The sequence below is a fragment of the Acanthaster planci genome, linkage group LG18 (genome assembly GCF_054643075.1).
Source record: "Acanthaster planci isolate LZ-2023a linkage group LG18, COTS_SCS, whole genome shotgun sequence".
NCBI lineage: Eukaryota > Metazoa > Echinodermata > Asteroidea > Valvatida > Acanthasteridae > Acanthaster > Acanthaster planci.
In genome coordinates this window covers 685,210-704,799 of record NC_141794.1, presented here as the reverse complement: position 1 = coordinate 704,799, position 19,590 = coordinate 685,210, and the positions used below count along the sequence as shown (strand labels likewise).

The following is a 19,590-nucleotide window of genomic DNA, read 5'->3' as shown; positions in this document are numbered from 1 at the left end:
AGTTGAAATACTCATGGTAAATGCAATACAGCTTACAGGGGTTTCGTTATGTTAAGTGTAGGCCTGCATGTTGGCCTAGGCCTATAATATAGGTAGTCATCAACAAGGCCGGCCTCGTGTAGAGACGCCCGTCTTTATGTCTAACAGCAATCTACCAGGTATCATTGTGCATACTAGGCCCGCCCTCCCAACAGAGGTTAAAATGGGTGTAATTATCCCCCTCCCCCGTTGCGAGATAAGCATGCTTGCTCTACCCTCAACTCCGAGGGATTAATGGATTAATCCCCTCCCTAGTCTACAAGCGGGCAAGGGGTTGCCCCACTGGTCCAGTCAATAAAGATCCTGATTATTAAGCCCTACAACCCTCTGCTTCCTGCCATGAAAGGGGAAAGGGCGATCGTGTGATGACCCGTTTGACGATATAATATGACAGTTGGTGGTAATGGGTCTTTATAATCTGACAAACCCAGCGAATTTGGACAGGGAGTGTAAAGACTGCAACTTTATTGTTGTGGGTTGAGGATCCTTTTAAATAATAATAATAATAATACTGACAACGCTTTTCACGGTGTTTTGAGGCCTGACGGTGGCCCTTCCAGTTTTGAAGTACTGACTGGCGTGGTGTTGTCCCTTACTCTAAGACAGAGAAGAGAGTGAAAAATATAGGATTGTAGAAGCGACGGAACAGACTGTTGGAGACTCCTGGGGTTCATTCCTTTCTCTTCCATGGAAGCCCATGATAGTAAGGCTAGAGTATGTGCTTTTCTCTGTTTCTTTCCTCTGACCTTATTAGTCCCAAAAGAGGGTTCATGATGATAGTCGGCTAAAATAGGCTAGCGCACCCAAACTTTCTGTTTCTCTTAGGCAGCCAAACTGATCAGTGGTCCTTGCTCTATGGTCAGACTTTGGCTGGCCAAAGCTGAAGGATCTACTGTCCGAACAACACACAGTGGACAGAGCCTATTTCTTTTGACCGCTGTCCATCCACTCAGCCGGTGTTCATACCCCCGTCTAGATCTGCTGAGCGTCCCAATCAAGCGTCCATCATTTCTTTGGTGTCGTGTGGAAAGACGATTAACTGTTGACGGAGAGTTGCGCCAGAGGTCATCCAGAAGAAGTGTGGAAAGGTGCCTAATTTCGGAGGTGCGGTTTGGATTATTTCGCTGGTACCAGATCGAGTCTCCAGAAGAGAGTTGTGGTAGACTCTATTTAGTAGCAGGTGCTTCGTTTTTGTTCGACTTGAGAGTTAAAATAAAGATTGAACACCACAATGTTAACTTCTTATGTTTTTCTCAAAATAATTCAAATGAAAGTAATTTCTATGAGTACTCGCAGGTCATAGGCCAACCGTCGTACCCTCATGATCTTTCTTCTGCCAAATCTTTCCGATGTATATTACTGTTGCTAAAGAATGCGCAAACTCATCCAAGTTAACACATACAGACAGACTCGATTTCCTGAGGTAGCGAAATCGTAACCCTTGTCTACAGGGTACCAGACCTAGTGTCCTCGTTCACGGCGGACTTATCTTGTTGACAAAATCGTGGCGGGAAACGAAAGGTTTCCTCACTGTGGGGAATTCTCTGATTAAGCAATCAGCTGTCAGCTTAACCCACGGTTGGCAGGACCGTGAGGTTGCGTTCCGTCACAAGGAAACGGCTAAAACGACAAGCCCACTGACGAGGAAGTGCTTAGTTGACGAATTCAATTCAACACAGAACAAAGAACGTGATCGAGATGAGAGGAAATGCCAAATCAAGAGGAGAAAGTGCGCATAAGGTGAACCCTTCACCTGTAGGTTGGTGGTTGTTTCAGCTAGATCACGTCCCCACCCCAAGGGAAAGTTAACAGTGTCGTTTTTAAGTTTAAAAGGTACCCCTAGTTCAAAGTTAAGATGAAAATATTTTCATCATTATATTTTAACTTAGTGCACAGATTCACCCGTTCAAGTGGTCTTTAACACCACGCTTGCGCATGCGCTTTTGCTGCGTGGTAGGTGAAATGAGCACACCCATGTGTTTAATAATAATAGCTCCATGATACACCAGTCGCCATGACACTAATGACATAGACGTCGTCCATCAAGTGTAATTTGAAGTCCCCTTGAGAGCTAGAAACATAGACTTGCCTGCCTAGAGCTCTCTACATTGCCTTGTTTAACCCGAAATCTGCAGCGAATTAAACGTTTGAACTCGAATAAATAACATTACTTGTATTATTTGTAAAAGATAATCTGTGTGCATGAAATCCTGTCGAAATGACTGTAGGCTCACGTGAGAAATGAGAGAATGGTTGTCAAAAGAAAGAGAAATCATGATACATGTAGTATCTTGAATTAGGTCTATGACTTTTCATGTTCTTGAGAACATTACAAAACCCACGGTATAATTATGTCTTTTTTATTTCTCTGTGATATAATCATGTAACCAATGTTACAATTCCTTTGTTCCTTGCCCAAAATCGCACCACGTGCTGGAATGCGCCCTTAGGCAAATACGCACACACACGCCACTACTGTCATTAAAGGAACTAGCCACGCTGTCAAAAACGTCTCGTCCAATGTTGTGTCGCTATTACCAACAAGCCTACTTTGCATACACCCCACACGGCACCGCTCCCATTCAACATTTGGCGGGTTTGTAAATACGATTAGCATATCAAAGCAACGGCGCATAATGCCCTGAATGGCTGTCAAGCGGTGTAGCGCGCTGATTGGTCACTGGTGTGGTAGAAGGGTCCTCACTGCAGTGCCGCTAGTGCAGGTTTCTCGACCACGTGCTTAGAACAGGCCGGCTGGTCGCACCGAGACCTGTTCTGTCAAAACCGCATTCATCCATAGAGCTACTATCAACTCAACACGCTGTCATATCACGACTCGTCTCCACCGTGGATGCTTTATTTCCCAGGCTCGAGTCGAAACCACCAACCGTCTTTGTTACTGCAAAGACCAAGGAACATTTCCCTTCCTTCGTCTGGATTTCCTAGTTTTGTTGGATCATCTTTTGAGCGAAGGAAGAGCCCACAGCCATGCGCATTTTCAACAAAAAAGGTAGGCATATTGTTTTGTCAATTAATGTAACTTTGCCAGCATATTTGGCTACACGATCAAGTTATCATGTCGAGGCGCTATCATCATGGAGTTCCATACTGTCTCCCAATAACCTCCTTTTGTTGGACATGTAACATGGTTACGTGTATGTAGGCAATATTGAAATTTTCAGAATGTCAAACACCAACTTATTTAGCATTAGCAATTCAGGTGAGCAGAGCATGCATGGTTGGCATTATGACACACTCAAGCCGTTGTTCCTTTGTGCCATATTTATGTTGCAAAGCACCATACAACTGCACAACATAAATTACTCATAACATGGAAAGGGCGCGAAAATTAATGTATTCAACCGAGCAACTGAGTTTGACCAAAATGACATCATCCAAAACAGCAACATTGGTTTGAGTGGGCCGAGTGCACTGATCTAAATGCGTCATTGCTGCCGCGTGGTCTTATTTTAGACATGACCAACGTGGTGGCTAAACGTTAACCGCATGGGCGCCCGTGATCGTGTGGTGATCTGTTGTGTTGGCATGATACTAATAGTATAGGGCGTTGCTAGACCACGACAAGGCCCGCTCACACTTCGTGCATCCATGGTGCATCGTTGCGTTACCGCCGGGAAATTGTTCCCAGAAATCTACATTTTAACGTACCATCTGTAACTTACAATTATGGCAGTAGACTGATGAGGATTGGTTGATTTAAACACTGTGTTGACATCATTAAGAGCTTAATTGAAAACGGTCTAGTAGTTGCATGCATAAATGCGGGTATGTTTTATATTTAGAGACATAAGGATCGTGGTCGTATATCAAAGTCATTACTCGGTATGGGTCGCAGCTTAAACTGCTGTTACCAAAGGGTAAAGAGACGCGTACACTCCGGTAAGCCTTTTTAAAATCACGCTACTGATCGCGACATTATTGGGACGTGGGAAAAGTTGTCGAATCCGGGAACTTGATCTGCAGAGTGTTTTGAAAAGACAAATGTGCGAACCACCTCCCTCGGGATGTTTGTACTATGGAGAAACCTGAATTTACGATTAGTATAAAAACTAATGCCAGTTATAGAGTGTAGTGAACAGTCACATGACTCCGCAGGTGGTAACTACATTCTTTCTCTGTCAATTCTATCAAATCGTGAATAACTGAATACCGCCTCTGTGGTCAAATTGCCAGGCCTGAAAATGTCAAAGCTTCAATATCAAAGCTCCTTTCAGACACCCAACAAGTGTGCTCAATATCGAATCAACTTCCCACGATAAATGTCGACATACCTGTTGTGTGCAGCGCAAGTTTGGTTTGAGTTTTTTGTACAGGTTGCCCAACGATATGGTGCAGCCTGCAGGGGTGAGATTTGTCAGGTCTTTTTCATCGTGATATTATTCCTGATTTCAGGATTTTTCAAACAATTTATTTCAGAATGTGGGAAATCTTGAGTTTACCCTCGTGGTCTTTTCATAATGCATAACAGTTAATATAGAACACAAGAAATGGGTACTGTAAGGGGTGTCTTACACTGCTGTGGGACCATGATCAAGTCCTTGTGGTTATTTCGTTTTCTTCGGTCTCACCCTAGACATAAATAGAATACACTGCAAACATATTTAGCTCGGTGACTTAGTGTTTATCTTACAGGGGGAGGCTTACCAGCAACTGGTTGCCTAACGGAGCCTTTGGCCCGTTTTCAGAAACAAAGTGGCGCACATGAATCAAGATCAGATTTTACGACTTAAAAAACCAACAAAAAGTTCCTTTTTAATCCTCAAGGTCACTTTTTGTGGCAGCATGTGCCAAGACCCGGCATTCCCTCGCCCTATCAGGGGAAAAAGTCACATGATCGCTCGTAAATCTCGGATCGCAATAATGTCACAATCTTGCTAGACAGCTTGGAGAGCGGGATTAAAAAAAAAAAAGGGCAGCGTGCGGGGAAGTGACATAACCACGCGAGGTCCTGAGACCCAGTAGGTTGCGTTGGCATGATACGGGCTCACGAGTTACCGCAAGACCCTGACACACCATGCATCACCCAACATGTGGGCTTAGTCCCACTTTTTTCATGTTGTCTGCATCGTGTTTTGGTTGCACTTCTTATCCTTGACTGGCTACTGAAACAACAGCGATGTAATTGATCTACAATGGTAGAGGAGCTCGATACGAAGCCAGTGTAGGGTGTACAATGCGGCTCAGCTCAGCGCAGTTTTGTTATGCCATTGTGCCTTGTAATGTTTTAACCAGATAGTGATTTCTAACTACAGCTGATGACGCTCACGCTAGTCTGCCCGTAATGATGTGTGCTTTGGAAATCATGGTCTCCATGTCCCTATAGTAACGCGAGCGTTCCAGACAGGGCGAAAATCACTCTAGCAGTGGCACAGTCACCTCGGCCCACTCAAGCATTGTCATACAATAAGCTTTGTGTACAAAGTCGAACCACTTTTTTCTGGCTTTTCTGGTCTTCCGGGTTGCTGGCGAGTTACCCCAAGGGCGTTTGATTACCAATTCTATAGGAGAACTGTCAAACGTGCAAAGCACACCCCGCTCTATTCAGGGGGTCATCTCCCGGCAATCAATAAGAATTTATATCCTGTGACTGCAAAGAGAGAGTCGGATTAGCTGAACGCTTTAAATTTAAAAGCTAGGCTGTGTATTTTAAACGTAATACGCCGGGTCCCGGGCTCATGGGCGACCAATCATTTTGACAGTCACCCCGTTGGGTCTATGTGTGGTTGATCAAACTGTCAAAGTTTGCTCTAATGTTACGTCATTGTTATTTGAACGTTTCTTTTAAAGTTTATCGTCGTTATAAGTTTTCTGAAAAAAAATTCCGCATGGTGTTCAGTACTTACTGGCTTTTCAGTGTTCAAAACAAACCTGAAATCAGTCCAGAACAAAAAGTAAAACTTGGACCAATTTTACCACTCTTTATCTTGAGTAAAATACCTCGGCGAGCGTAACGACAAGCCTCATGAGGGGTCTCTGAGTAAATATTGACGGTATGCTGTCGTCATTCCAGAGGGGCTGCACAGATTGTGCTGGTTACTCATTTAAACAGGTCTTCTTAAAATGGCGGGCAGCTTGTAAGCTAAATTTGTGAGATCAGACCCGGTCACGTGCCCTTGGGTGGAGCGTCTAAATAGAAACTGTGAATTGACAGCCATTGACCTTGGGTACACGAGGTGTGCTTCAAAACGAGCTCGGCCCGGATGTGTCTAGGCCGACTATTTTTAACTGATCCCCCGCCGCGTCGGTCCCGCGTCTTGGCAGGCGAGTGAAACCTCCGAACAACTCGGTCTTTCGCAGAGTCGTTCTTGGTGGGCGAATAATCCATGATTAAGACGGTCTGTGTGACGATCTCGGCGCACCTAGACAAAAACCCACTGAAATTTCTCAATGCGCGGGTCATTTTCTTTCAAACGCTGTAGGACCACATCCCAAACGCACCACAGAGACGAAAGGAAAAAATCGAAAACCCGTCTGACAGCGGTCGAATTCCAAAAGGGTCATCAGCCAAGACTAATTTGCTCTGTCTTGGCACCCTTACCTGTCCTCGGCAAAGGACAAAGGGGCCAGTAAATCCCGGTCGATTTTGTTTTTTGCCAAGGGACTTCACTATGGTGTCGATGATGGGGCTAAGGTACAATGTGGGTAAATTAGTTAGGCAAATGTGGGGAGGTTGGTGTCTTTGTGGAGACGCCCAGCATCCCAAAGTTGGCTGCTCGGGCCTGTGGATGGAGTGGGTTTTAATTTTGAACACTAGCCAGGTCACAAAAGAGGACTAGATGTACCATTAGTGCGGAGCATTGAATGGGTGCAGTCACTACCGAAGATGGCGTTCTTGCACGTTTACGTCACTGCAAACATAGTTATTAGTGACCTGTTATCTGTTTCAGTAATTTTTCTCTCACTGGCAAGGTATCAGGAAAAAGCTTCCTGCTTTGTTTCCTGTACGCCATCAGATGTGCATCTAATGCACTCCACATTTGATGAATACGGTGCACAATTTGCTGGTAGTTCGCTAGACCTGTACCTCTTTACTCACACTATTTCTGTGCTATAATTTACATTTTCTGCCAGAAATTGTTGCTGGCTACCGTCAGAAATACTTCTTTGTGTGCCTCGCGCGTATGGCTATAAATCATCAAATTCAGCCAGCAGACGCATATCACTATTAAGTCTTTTCCTACATGAGAGCTTCGAAACCCGCATGTCCAGTTCCGCTTCATTCATAAAAATGCAAATGAGGTTGCCGTGGGAGATTGTAAGAGCATTGTAACAGAGCAAGCTGTATTGATGAACATGCAAAAGTCTAATATCGCATGTATTTGCCTTATCTGCTCTCATTTTCGATGCAGCTGTTATGCCGTAAATAACCTTTCCAGTCGAATTTTGGCTGGTCTTGCATAGTCTAGAGAAGTCATTTTCAAGAGTTGATGGTCGAGAGTTTATGAACCGTACGATTACTGGTTAGGTGTGACATCTTCGGATGTCGAAATGATCCATTTCTTTACGAATTCGAAACGACACACCTGCTTAAGTTTCCAGTCACCTCACTGACCATGTGATTAATATCATTGAAAGTTTGCCTGGCACAGCGATAGCGCTTGTTATTAGTGAGTCTCTCCAGGCGTATCACTTTGTGCGAGAGACAGCGGTTCATCCTAACCAGAATTTATATGTTGCCACATCGAAATTATGTCGTCTAATTTACATATTGCAGTCGATGGCTATACCATATGGTAGACTTTATTTGCATTATTCAGAGAATAAAGCCACCGATAGCAGCGAGTTGCAGTGCATGTGATGCTCAACCGAGTCCTTTTCGATTATGCGATACATACCAATTTCAAGGAACGAAAGTGTACGTTTTTCTACTTATGAATTACAAGAAGCTCCCGTCAAGACTTGAAAGAACGACATCGGCTGTTGTATTAAAGAAAACCCAAATTTAAATAGAGTAGAAAGGTAGCAGCAAGTTAGGTAGGTTTATCTAATATGTCTTACTTCAATTGTCTGATTGTTTGTTCATACCTCTTGCATGCAAAGCTCAGAATAATCTGATCAAAATTAGAAGTTTATTTTTATAACACAGGAATAAAAGAATCATAGTTTTAAGTGGATGTTTGTCAATATTTTCGAGATATAATAAACACTACGGTTGATGAATTGCCCCGTCTCCAATAAACCTGGAATGCTTAATATAAATCATCATTCGGGTGGTGCTAAAGCCAACATGTGTGCTTTCTTTTGGACAAGCAATCCAGATAATAAAACACGTTATCGGCCAACCATACGGATCAAAAGTCGACTTTGGATCCAGGTATACTCCATACACTTCCGATGTTGTGAATCGATGGGGTCAGCAAACATGACCCCCAGAGGGTTAAACCCTCGGATCGACATGTTGAACTTTGAACTCGTGCCTCGCCGATAAAATTTAATAATAGGCCTACATCATACATGTAGACGAACCTGGTACATGGTGTGGAGGGGAAGGTGGCTGATTTTACGCAGAGAACGACAAGAAAACCATTAAAATTCCCCGACTACACTGCTGTTTGAGTGAGATCTTGATTGTTAAATATCCATGGGGCAAGTCGGTCTGCGATTTAACAGATGGTATGTCTAAGAAGAGATGAACACCTGGTAATGAGACTTTAATGTCCTTGGAAGAATCAACCTTTGAAAGTTTGTTACTCTTCTATCACTCTTCCGTCGCTTAGGAAACCTTTGTATAACAAGTTGGATTCCAATTTACAAAATGAAGGGACTACAAACGCTATCGGAAAACTGGATCTGATGGACGTTGATTTCGTTAAGATACCAGCACAGTTTGTCAATTGAATGTCATATTTTTATGCATAGTCGGGTGCCTGGACGCAAATCCAAGTCCCAGCTAAGGACGTTATATTGAGTGCAACACCAAGGTCATCATGTGGATATGAATAGTTTAGATTTTTTTTCAAATTCAACTGTCCTTCATATTCCCTGCCCAACTAGGGACGTTATTCTTTTAACAGATCGGTGACGCATTGGAGCGAACCCATGCACCTCGCTGATCAAACAGTGATCCTAAATTTCCCAATAACCTTGAAGGGTGTTTAAAAGGCGATACCGGTCATCGCTGGCATTTCTTTGATGCGCTGGGAAAGACCTTGCATGATTATGCGTTAAGATTAAGAGCAGCAAAGTTTTACAGCAGCGGTTAAAGTTGAAAGGCTTAGTTCACGTGCATTTTGGATAGCACCGCAGTACAAAAGTACAAGTCTGTTTGGAGTCAAGATTGTAACTTCGAAATGTTGTCGTTCCGGTGCGCTAGAAATTCGCAGTTGAGTAGTTCAGAAGGTACTATCTTTTCCTCGGCTTAACTGTAAGACTTTCTGTCGCGCGTGAACAGTAAGGCACGTTGTTGAAGCAATTCGTATTTTGGCAGTCTTTGTTGTAGTCTATGCCATAAAGTAGTAAACAGTAAAAAAAACCCTCAAAAACTGACATATATATAACTGAGATAGTTGAAACACTCCTTGATGATACCTGATTTGACTGTGCTAAATATAGATATAGACTCTGACTCGAACTAATACACACCGCCTCTTCGTTCGCACATGCGCAAAAAGGTGTCTATTTCCAGGCAGGGTCAGCATTTCACGCCACATTGTCTTCGCGGAACTCTGATCAACATTTCGATCGGCTTTCCTTATTTACGACTGGATGAACGGGTATAAAAGCTCGCTTATTATGAGCATGACCACAGTGAGTGCACGGGTTCAGCTCGTCACAATTGTTATCCCAGCCTGTGTTTGTAGAAAGTGGCTTGTTGAAAAACGATGGAATATATGGAAGGATGTATCTTTTGTGGCATTATCATGGCAACAAGCCTGTTGTTGTGGCCTTAAATAGTCCTATTCATTTCTCTAAATCAAGTTCGGAGGGGCCGGGGTTGCGAGTTTTTGACATTTTATATCTAAACGCTTATGGCTGTCGAAAGAAAACTGCCCCATGTCAACTTTCGTGCGTCATCTGACGTTCTGGGGTTTTCTGTGCAAAAATGTGGCTTTTGGTGAAGGGAGATAGGTCTTGGGAAAGTCTTCGGAGTGAAAATATCTCGCAAGTTATTTGCCATTTGGGGAAAGTACCGCGAGTCGGCGTCTGATAAACCGATTTATACGAGTAGGACCCTGTCAAGCTGATCGCTCAAGTTGGCAAGGAAAACATGGCTGTGCAATATGAAATCTGACCTCTCTTCATCGACAGAATCAACACCAGTTACTTTGGTGACGAGCACTTGGAAGTGGTCACGAGTGAGTGATATGATATGATATGCAGAGATATGACCTGAGTATATTTTGGGTGCAATTTACTTATCAAATTGCACTATTTCCGTCACTGCCACATGATAATGCTATCTAGCGGGCTTGAACTCTCGGCAGAACTCTTTCTTTTTTCAACGATGAAGTCATTTAAAAAATACAAGGGGCATCACACGATTGCGTTTCGGTCTGACCATCGTGAGCCTTGTCCACTCATCTTGGTAGACATATCCGGCATGGAGCTAATTGAGTCATCGCAAGTTTTGGAATTAGAAAGAGACGGGAAATGACGGATATGTAGTGTAATGGAAGGGGGAAAGATACCTGCTTTGGGTTGATCGAATCATCAATTGGTTGTGACATGAGCCCGGTCTTCATGTCAGGTGCATTAATTTGATGTAACACAAATGGTTGGCAGACTTAATTAGTTCCTGAATTCCGTCAAATGGCGGGCCTGAATACGGTTAACATTGTCTGTGAGGAGAAACATCCATCAGCCAACACTGACCCTTGCAAGAGATGTATCTCGGGCTCGGAAGTTCGAATCCAGCAGATGGACCAGGAAACCCTCGGCTATGGCAAGCTTTGATCACCCTTATCCCTAATCCCATCATTGCATACATGTTGTCCTCGTTCCCAAGATTTTGAAATTGGGAGCAAATGTGGTGCAGTAAATGTATGACGTTATCCCATTTAAATTTCTCGGAATATCAAAGATATGTACTGGCTTACCTGCCGAGCCCCGAGCTGTTGTGCTGAGACTAAAACCCTTTCTGCGCTGACAACACACCGGAAAAGCTCATCACGCGGTTGGTCAGCCGTCTGGAAAGGCACGACGGCTCCCAGTAGCCATAGGCAATTCTCTGGACCCTGTCCGCAGAAAACAAAATAATAAAACTTCCCCCAAATCCTGAGGAGAGCCTTTTACACTTGAGGTCCGGAAATAAGTTAGGCTGTCAAAGATTACATTAAAATGTTTTTTCTTGGATTGTTGAACTCCGGATGGAGGGCATTAACAGATTATCTTATTATTTTCCACCCAACCGTGTTTGGAACTTTCGTTAACCAAAGACGTTTCCTGCCACAAGTGGGATAAATACCTGTCCCCAGATCGCTACACGATGTCATATTTAGCCCACATGTCAACTGTCGTGGCGGCAAAGGCATGCAGCAAAACACAGATTTGTCTCCCTCCACCTCAACGTCCGGTCATTTTTAAAAATGTTTTCTGCATCTTATCCAATAACCCCATAAATTGTTTACTTCCGCCAAGTGTTTATCAGCAAGGACAATGGGTAACCGAGGGGAACCTCGTGCCCTTGTTTGGGTGGGTTTTCAACTTTTCATGTCTCCCAAACCTCAGTGGACACTTTGTCTGTTCATGCTAAAAGAAATTCCACCTGCTATTTCCTGGTACCGTTTTCACCACTTGCTTTCTATGTTGCTTTTGGTCGTGCACAGGAGAAAGTTCGTGGTTTTAAATAGTCACCTGTGGACCAACTATGATTCATGTTTTCGCCTGTTGACATTTAATAATAACCAGTTAATTTAATGTTCTTTGGTTATATTTGGTTTTTCAGAAACAGATACGGCTAACAGCTGTTCTAATCCAGCCTGACCTTTTTAAAATTGCGGTAAAGTTGCGGGCAATGTCCTCGAAACTCTACTTCTGTCATCTTCTGACCCCATGATCTTTAACCCATGTCCTTGAAGATGTTTGGGTGATCTGTGGGCAGATCGAGTTTGATTCTGGCACGTGTCCATTATTACTTAATTCAATTAATGCGTTTACACATTGTTTTCTGACAGCCCGCAGTCTGTGTCTGCCTAGCACGAGTTAAAAGTTCGATAACAATAAGCCCTCGACAACACGTGGCGAGTTGCCATTGTCTCGTGCTAATTGAGTGCGCGTGGCCAGTAACCTTCCTCGGTCTGACAGCTGTTATTTCCCTGTTGGATCAGCTTGAAAACTGTACTGGTGGTTCTCCGTAACACCCCCGACTCAAGGGCGGATCCAGAGCCATATTTTTTGTGGGCCACACTTTATGAGGGGCGGGCAAAAAAGGATGGAACAAACATCGCCTTTCTAATTACTCCCCCCCCCCAAAAAAAACCCTGTGTGCATCTGCTAACTACACAGACTACGTGGCACGTGTTTGATGTGTCACCATTTAACCTCAATCCCACGACCTGTCACTATCAGATGCTGCTTATCCTTGAGTGCAGCAAGTGGTTATTTCTCAGCGAACCGGCTGTTCGGAGTGGTACCCCCGCCAAAGACTTTCTTTGCCGTTTCCTTTGCCTGCCATATTTGTTCATCCTTATGGCGCTACAAACAAGCGCGTTACGCTTAAGAGTGTGTGTGTTCAGCATGATTAAACAGACCAACAGGTTGGTGCGTTGGCCAGGCAGCTCGATGGTTGGACAAGTGGTGCTTATTGTTTTGTGAGTAAGCGGTGTGAGCGAGAAAACGTCAGATTGTGATAGGCTGAATTTCTAAGCAAGAATTAATTAAAGTAAGAAATATTCGTTAGGGCCTAGTTTGAGTGAAATTTTTGATTTCACTGACATGGATCTACTAATGGCAGGTCACTGAAGAGGTCAAGTTGTTTTTATAAACTTATACCTAGAGCTTCAGTTTCGGGGTTCACACTTATTTTATCGACGCTGTCGTCGTGGTATGTCTTTGTGTCCTTCGTGGTATTCCGTAGAATAGTAAACGGAACGAAATTGATTTTAAGCCCGGTACAATTAACGATCTGAATTACTACACGGCGCTTGCTGTGTGTGAAAACACGAAAAACTCATGCAGTGTTATGCAGTATTTCGGTTGAATTGATCACGTGTTGCCACGTTGCGCAAACATCGCGCAATCTGTCGCACACATGTTGGATTCTCCTGTGTGTATGCGCGGCTCACAATCAGGAGCGCCTCTGTAATTGATCCATTCAACCAAAGGGCATTACAGTTTATAGAGAGGTGCGTGTCTCCATGGCATTGTATACCTGGATACAAAGGATTACCCGCTCATCCTATCCAATCACATCCTCCGTTCGCTTATCCATTTCCTCTCCGCCTTTTCAGAAAGCGTTGGCTCCCAGGTGCAAGGCAGGTTTTTCATGGCACGTGGCATGCACTGCGGCAAGCAATTTGTTCTTTTCTATTGGGGGTACGTTTCGCACTATTGGAATTAAAAAATGCTCATTTTTTCACATCACCGTTCGAAGCTGGTGCAAGTTTGGAAAATCCCTGCAAAGCGGCCTTGTTAAAGCTCGATGTTATTGATATAATTGAGGAAGCATTGGAAGTGAAAGGTCTTTGTCTGTGAATGCTATTTCGGGGAATTTTCGCTAAAAGGTCTGCTCATATCAAGACGTGTTGGCATCTTGTGTCATCTGTTTCCTCTCATCGTCAGATTTTGGTATAAATCCACACGGCCAGGAATGTGGAGTTAGCTTTTTTGGGAGCCAAATATTGTTATATCCTGGGGACGGATCTCTTGCCCCTGTTTCTCAATTTACAATTAAATCTGCAACGCCACAATATCTGGGCTGGCATTATGCAGGAAATTTCAAGATGCCGTCTGATGTGTACCGTATGTCAGCTCTGCAAAACATAATTTTCACCTTACTGTATTTCAATCGATGTGCTGCAGAATTTGGGTTTTTTGTTTGTTAGTTTATTTTTTGACGGAAAAAACCTCATTCTCCAGAATTGTACCTCTGAATCTCCAATTGATTTTCTACGAAGACAATGTCAACAACATCTATTGGTAATTCTATCTATTTGTGTCGAATTTGCGGCCGCTGCTGTTTTCATAATTTTTTCATTGCTGTTAAAATTCGGTCGGATGCACAGCAAACAAAAACAAGGTACGAAACAGCCTACCAGGTGAAAATGACATTTTACAAATGAAGAAACATGGTCTGGCTGTACTGTTTACAATTGTCTTCTGATTCCCCGATAAGTATTCTGAAAGTACTCCGAAACATAAAGCACCAGACTGAAAGGGTCACGTTGCACTGAGATAACTAATTAATAATGCATAGTTTGGAGTGAATAACACGTGTACAGATTCGAAACCGGTAATGTGAGGTCTGCAACATGCATAGCAAGTCTGAGCGACAAAACCAAAGGTCTGAATCACATCTCCCGTCTATTTGCCATATTACAATGAACATATTATGTTATAACATACTTAAAAATCAAACAACTGCAAAACATTAATGCTGGGCTATGAACCCCGAGCTGGACCAGGAGAGGGCGAAATTATCTAGGCAACACATGCTCCTTTGGTCAGAACTGCACTTCACTGGTTCACAAACGACTAAGAAATGCACGCGTTATGGTCGCATCGCTACCAACAAAATCAACACTGCCGACCAACATGGATCACCCTAGGCTTTAATACCTGTGGTGTGTATGCCAAGAGGTAGAGTTGAAGATGAAGTGACCAAACTTTCCGTCTCCTATCTTTTGGTTGAGTAGTGTTTACTGTTAGGTTTGACAGATTTTTGTCAACCCTTCGACCAATTGGTGGTGGTATAATTGTGGAATCACGAGATCTAGGCCCTTACGTGTAGATAAGCAAGTGCAGTCACAGTTTCCCACGTGCTGTAATGTCACCGTTACACAGCCTAACGAATCCATTCACGCAGCAGTGACGAGTACCGTGAAAGTGCGAACGAGCAACAAATGTCAGAACACTTCAGCGCTGTAATGGGTTTAACAGATCTGGGAAGATGTGGTCTTTCACTGATCGGCATACATGTTTTGGCAAATATTCTAGGCGTCCTTTTACAGTTTTGTCGCCAGTGACTCACGTGGTTGAAAACTTGTTAGAAAAGCGTGACGTGGCCCTACGGCTGGCAGACATCATCAAAGAATGATCAGCCAAGTGACAGAGACATATAGTTGTTCTCTATCTGATTGGCTTAGCAAGAGATTGCCTGGCCATTGTTGTCCCAGTCCCTGTTACAGGAAGCTACACTGAAATATCCCTTGCAATTGGTCGTCGAATTTAAGCGAAAACACCCTCAAACCAAACCGTCAACACCATGAATATTTTGAGTCCAAGGGATAATAAGGTCGGTTGTATTGGAAACGCGTTTTCTGGAGTTGACAGTGGCAGCTTAGGGCCATCATTGTCTGTCGGTTGTCAGGCGTGCTGACAAAATCCACATTATTACTTGGATGACCTCGGTACCTGCAGGAAAGAAATAATTGTGACCTCATTTCTTATTCTTTGCTATCTCGTTTGGGCCAGAAAAACTAGAAAATCTCACCACTAAGCCTGAAGGCTCTCGATTGTGTTAAATATAACCCGTCTTTTTCAGCCATTCATAGCTAGTTTGCCTTAATTCCATGGGTTCTGAGGACACATTTCACAGCCGAGGTTTGATTACGCGCGTTGAAGCGTTGACACCACTATACCCCCCACCACCACAGACCCATTTGGGGCAGATAGGTCATTTAGAAGTGAGATTGAAATCACTGGTCGGTGTCCTTAAATCTGACTGACTAATGTTAGGTATGCGGTAACTCTTAAATCCATTCAGAATTTCTTAGCACACGGGAAGTCTCCAAGATGGAAAAGCGATTTCCTTCTCTGAATCCGGTTCCCTTGGAGGGGGCCAAAAGGTCCTCATGGCCCGGCCTGATACGACGACAACACTTCCTGTAATGGGCAAAAGAGAAACCTGTCATAATACGGACGCCACTAAATATTTCTGGAACGAGGAAGTTCCTGGCACTATCGGGGTACGCCTGTCACTTTTCCCCAAGCCACTACGTGCCACATGCCCGTTAAACTGCCTGCGTTCCTCTTTCGGTTCTTAGAGCCTCATTCTCCAGTTGACCAGGTGTACCCTTGGTCATTTGTTCATGCTAGAACCTTTTGCTGAAACCAAGGGCTGACTGAGCGAACTGTCTATTACGTGCGGTTTTGGTCGGATTGCATATCCCGAGTTTGCATGCCAGACAAGACCTGTCGGTTAATTGTGAGTCACAAAAGTGACAGTAACAGCCGCTTGTATTTTCCTTAAAGCACATGTACATGAGCCCCCGGTGTCTCCCTTGACACATATAACGTAATGCCAATTACAGTCGAACACAGATAAGGAGAGCACTGTTTAATACAATGTCATATCTACAACGATTACAATTTAGGTCCCAAATCTTTATTTTTCTTGGTTTCCATCAATTATAATACAACTTCACTGCTATACAAAAGTACATGTAATTTGTTAAGTTCCGAGGACCTAACAGTGTGTAAGGACCTAACATTGTTCCACTGTATTATAGATTTGGTGTGAAACCTAAATTCTGGATAACACGTTGATAATCTGATGTTTTTTTTCTAAGATCAAGCCTTTTTTGTCCATTGTCTCTTGCAGCAACTGTGAAGATCTCCAACGGTGACAGTGGAGGGTCAGACATGTCTTCAGCTGGTGCCGGGGTTATTCATCACAAGAAGTTCCGGCCAGCAGGAGGCATCGCCCCAGCAAGCGTAATGCCAGCCACCAAGAAGCGACGTGGCAACCTCCCCAAGGAAGCTGTCAACATCCTGAAGCTGTGGCTGTACGAGCATCGCTACAACGCTTACCCCAATGACCAGGAGAAGATGCATCTTGCCCGGATGGCCAATCTGACTTTACTGCAGGTGTGTAACTGGTTCATCAATGCCAGGCGCAGGATTCTTCCTGATATGATCCGCCGAGAGGGTCGGGACCCAGACAAGTTCACCATCAGTAGGAGGTCGCCCGGAAAGCTGAACGGACAGGCAGATGAAGACGGAGTCACAGGTGAGATGCAAGGAAGCCCAGAGGAGGAGAAAGCCCACGCTCGCATCAACATGGAAGAGTCCAGACTCTCTGATAGTGGCAATGAAGCCGACACGTCATCCATGAGTGCCAGTGGGTACGACTCTCCTCCTTACGAGTCGGATGGATACTCAGAGGATGCCCCATCACCCCGTCCATCAACCTACCACCATGATCGCACTCAGCGCTCAGAATTCTCACAGAATGACCTCGTGTGCATGGAGCGAGATGTCTCCAGCCCATCTCTAAGTGAAGCAGGATCCACCAGTGCAGGACGAGGCTGCAGTCCCCCTCTGACTCAGCCAGTACCGTACCATGGCTCCCCACTAACGATGTTTCCATCCTCCACCCCTCTGACCTATCCAAGCACGTACCAGTACATAAGGGCCCCGTTGGACTTGAAGCTACCCCAGGGGGCCAGCTTTCCCAGCCTGCCACTTCCCCACCACCACCACCAGCACACAGAGCTTTACCGTCACTTGAGTCAATCCCAAGAGGGCAAGAGACTGCCCATGCCAAGCCACCAACGTGTGCCTTCCCAAACACCCCCACCGTCACCGCCGAGGGATGCCTCCCCAACCCTTCGGCCCCCTGCCCCGGCGACCAAGATGGAGGCAGAAACATTCAGCGGGCTTCTCATGCTGGTGGAGGTGGCCAACTCGAGACGAGAGTACGAACAGCAGCTGCCTCAGCACCAGAGCCATTACGGACAAGCTGTTGCCTGCCTGTAGCCAACAAAGCAAATAAGTCACTAATCAAAAGGGTGACCCAAAACACCATGGAACATCATATTGTGTGAGCACAGCTGTGTTGCATCTGATTGGCTTCAGTCACTTTGCACCGATTCTAGACAAAGACAGCACAGTAATTGGAGCAAAAGCCCCAAAGGAGTTATCCCTGTGGCATAGTGTATATATAGTGTGCCTTACAGAACATTCCCGTTAGACAGGGAAGTTCAGCTATTTATATGCTGACTCAAGACTTTCTGCACTGAGATCGATTATACATGTAAAGGACCAAAAAGTGATAAGTAGGGCTCAAAGTGGCAGGGTACTGCAAACGTGAAAAATTGAAAGATTGAGCAAGAGAACACCGGGCAGCTACAGCTGTGAATGACCTGCGTACGTCTGTCTTGACCCGTCCTTAGCATTAATTGCCTTTTAGTTGCCGTGACTTGAAGCGCCCTCTGTTGTCTACCACAATTTTGTGGCGAATGAATTTGGATTCAAGGGCGGTCATGAAGCATTACTGCAAGTAAAGTGTTTGGCAAATCAATTGAATATTGTACAATGAAGCACAGGTATATGACAATACAAACTCGCTCAGTTGAGCACTCAAGGCCACTTTTCTCTCTATCAGACAAAAATTCAAGCTGAAATAAGGCATCGTTGGACCTTAGTAATACCTTATTGTCTTGTTCCCAGACGTGAAAGATGTGCCAAACCACTGGTTACTGTATTCACATGGCCTTGTTCCAGACTATTAGATTTGTATGGTGCATTTATTCCTCAATTTCAAAGGAAAATGGGAAGAAAATAGGTCTGTTTGTAAGAGACATTTTGATTTGAAAGAACGGAATGCAACGAAAAGACGGTAAATTGCTTCAATTAAAAGCAAGAATGCTTGGATTTCTTTGTATTTATATTCCAAATTTGATACTTTTGCAGAGCTGTCTTGTTTGTAAAGTACATGTACGTACGATAATGAAACGAAAAGGATGAGGAATTGGACGAAATGAATTTCCAATGAGCAAAATATTGAACCAATAATGTGAATGAACTTGTAGGATAGCAAGTCCAGCCTATTTTCCCTTTCGAACGAAATTTTGTGTATTTTGCTTTAAAAAGCGTCTGTGTATTTTATTTCTTGCTCTTTGGCTTTTCTGTCTTTATTTTACCGTTTGATTTAGATTTCTTTTTAGTTCTAGCGAGGATGATTTTATGAATTTGCAGTAAACGATGTGTAGACTCTATACTATCGTCTTTCTGTTTGCAATCTGTATTGGATTTAGAAATAAACTATGTACATGTACATAAAACACAGATATTTATGTTTGTGTTATCTTTCAGGTTTGTTCTATTTGTGCTTTGCTCTTCTGAATTGTTTATTCGTTGAGGAAGGAGGTTAATATTTGCTCAGGTTAAGTGCTGATTTGGTGACTGTAGGTCACAAGGACTCGGCCTTGGTGCCGTTGTGGTGCATGGGATTTGCTACTGATTTTCTAATTGTTGCTTAGGTCGTTCATTAGCTACATGTTTTTTCCTACCCTGTTCTTCCACGAAATCGTAACCAGGAAATAGAGCATAAGATTTTTTTTTTGGTGTAACGTGATACTTGGCAAAGCCAGAAAAATAGGCCAGTGGCTTCCACCACGACATACACAGTTTCACATGTCTGTCGTCCAC

The 19,590-nt window shown here is 43.9% G+C and overlaps 1 protein-coding gene across 1 annotated transcript; it reads left to right on the top strand.

Moving 5' to 3' along the window:
- The first annotated feature begins 2,748 nt into the window (after positions 1 to 2,748).
- LOC110979746 (uncharacterized) lies at positions 2,749 to 19,227 on the top strand. The gene is made up of 2 exons (XM_022235799.2): positions 2,749 to 3,049; positions 16,760 to 19,227. Exons 1-2 carry the CDS (start codon positions 3,028 to 3,030, stop codon positions 17,914 to 17,916), a joined length of 1,179 nt encoding a protein of 392 aa, XP_022091491.1. The 5' UTR covers positions 2,749 to 3,027; the 3' UTR covers positions 17,917 to 19,227.
- Positions 19,228 to 19,590: the final 363 nt, after the last annotated feature.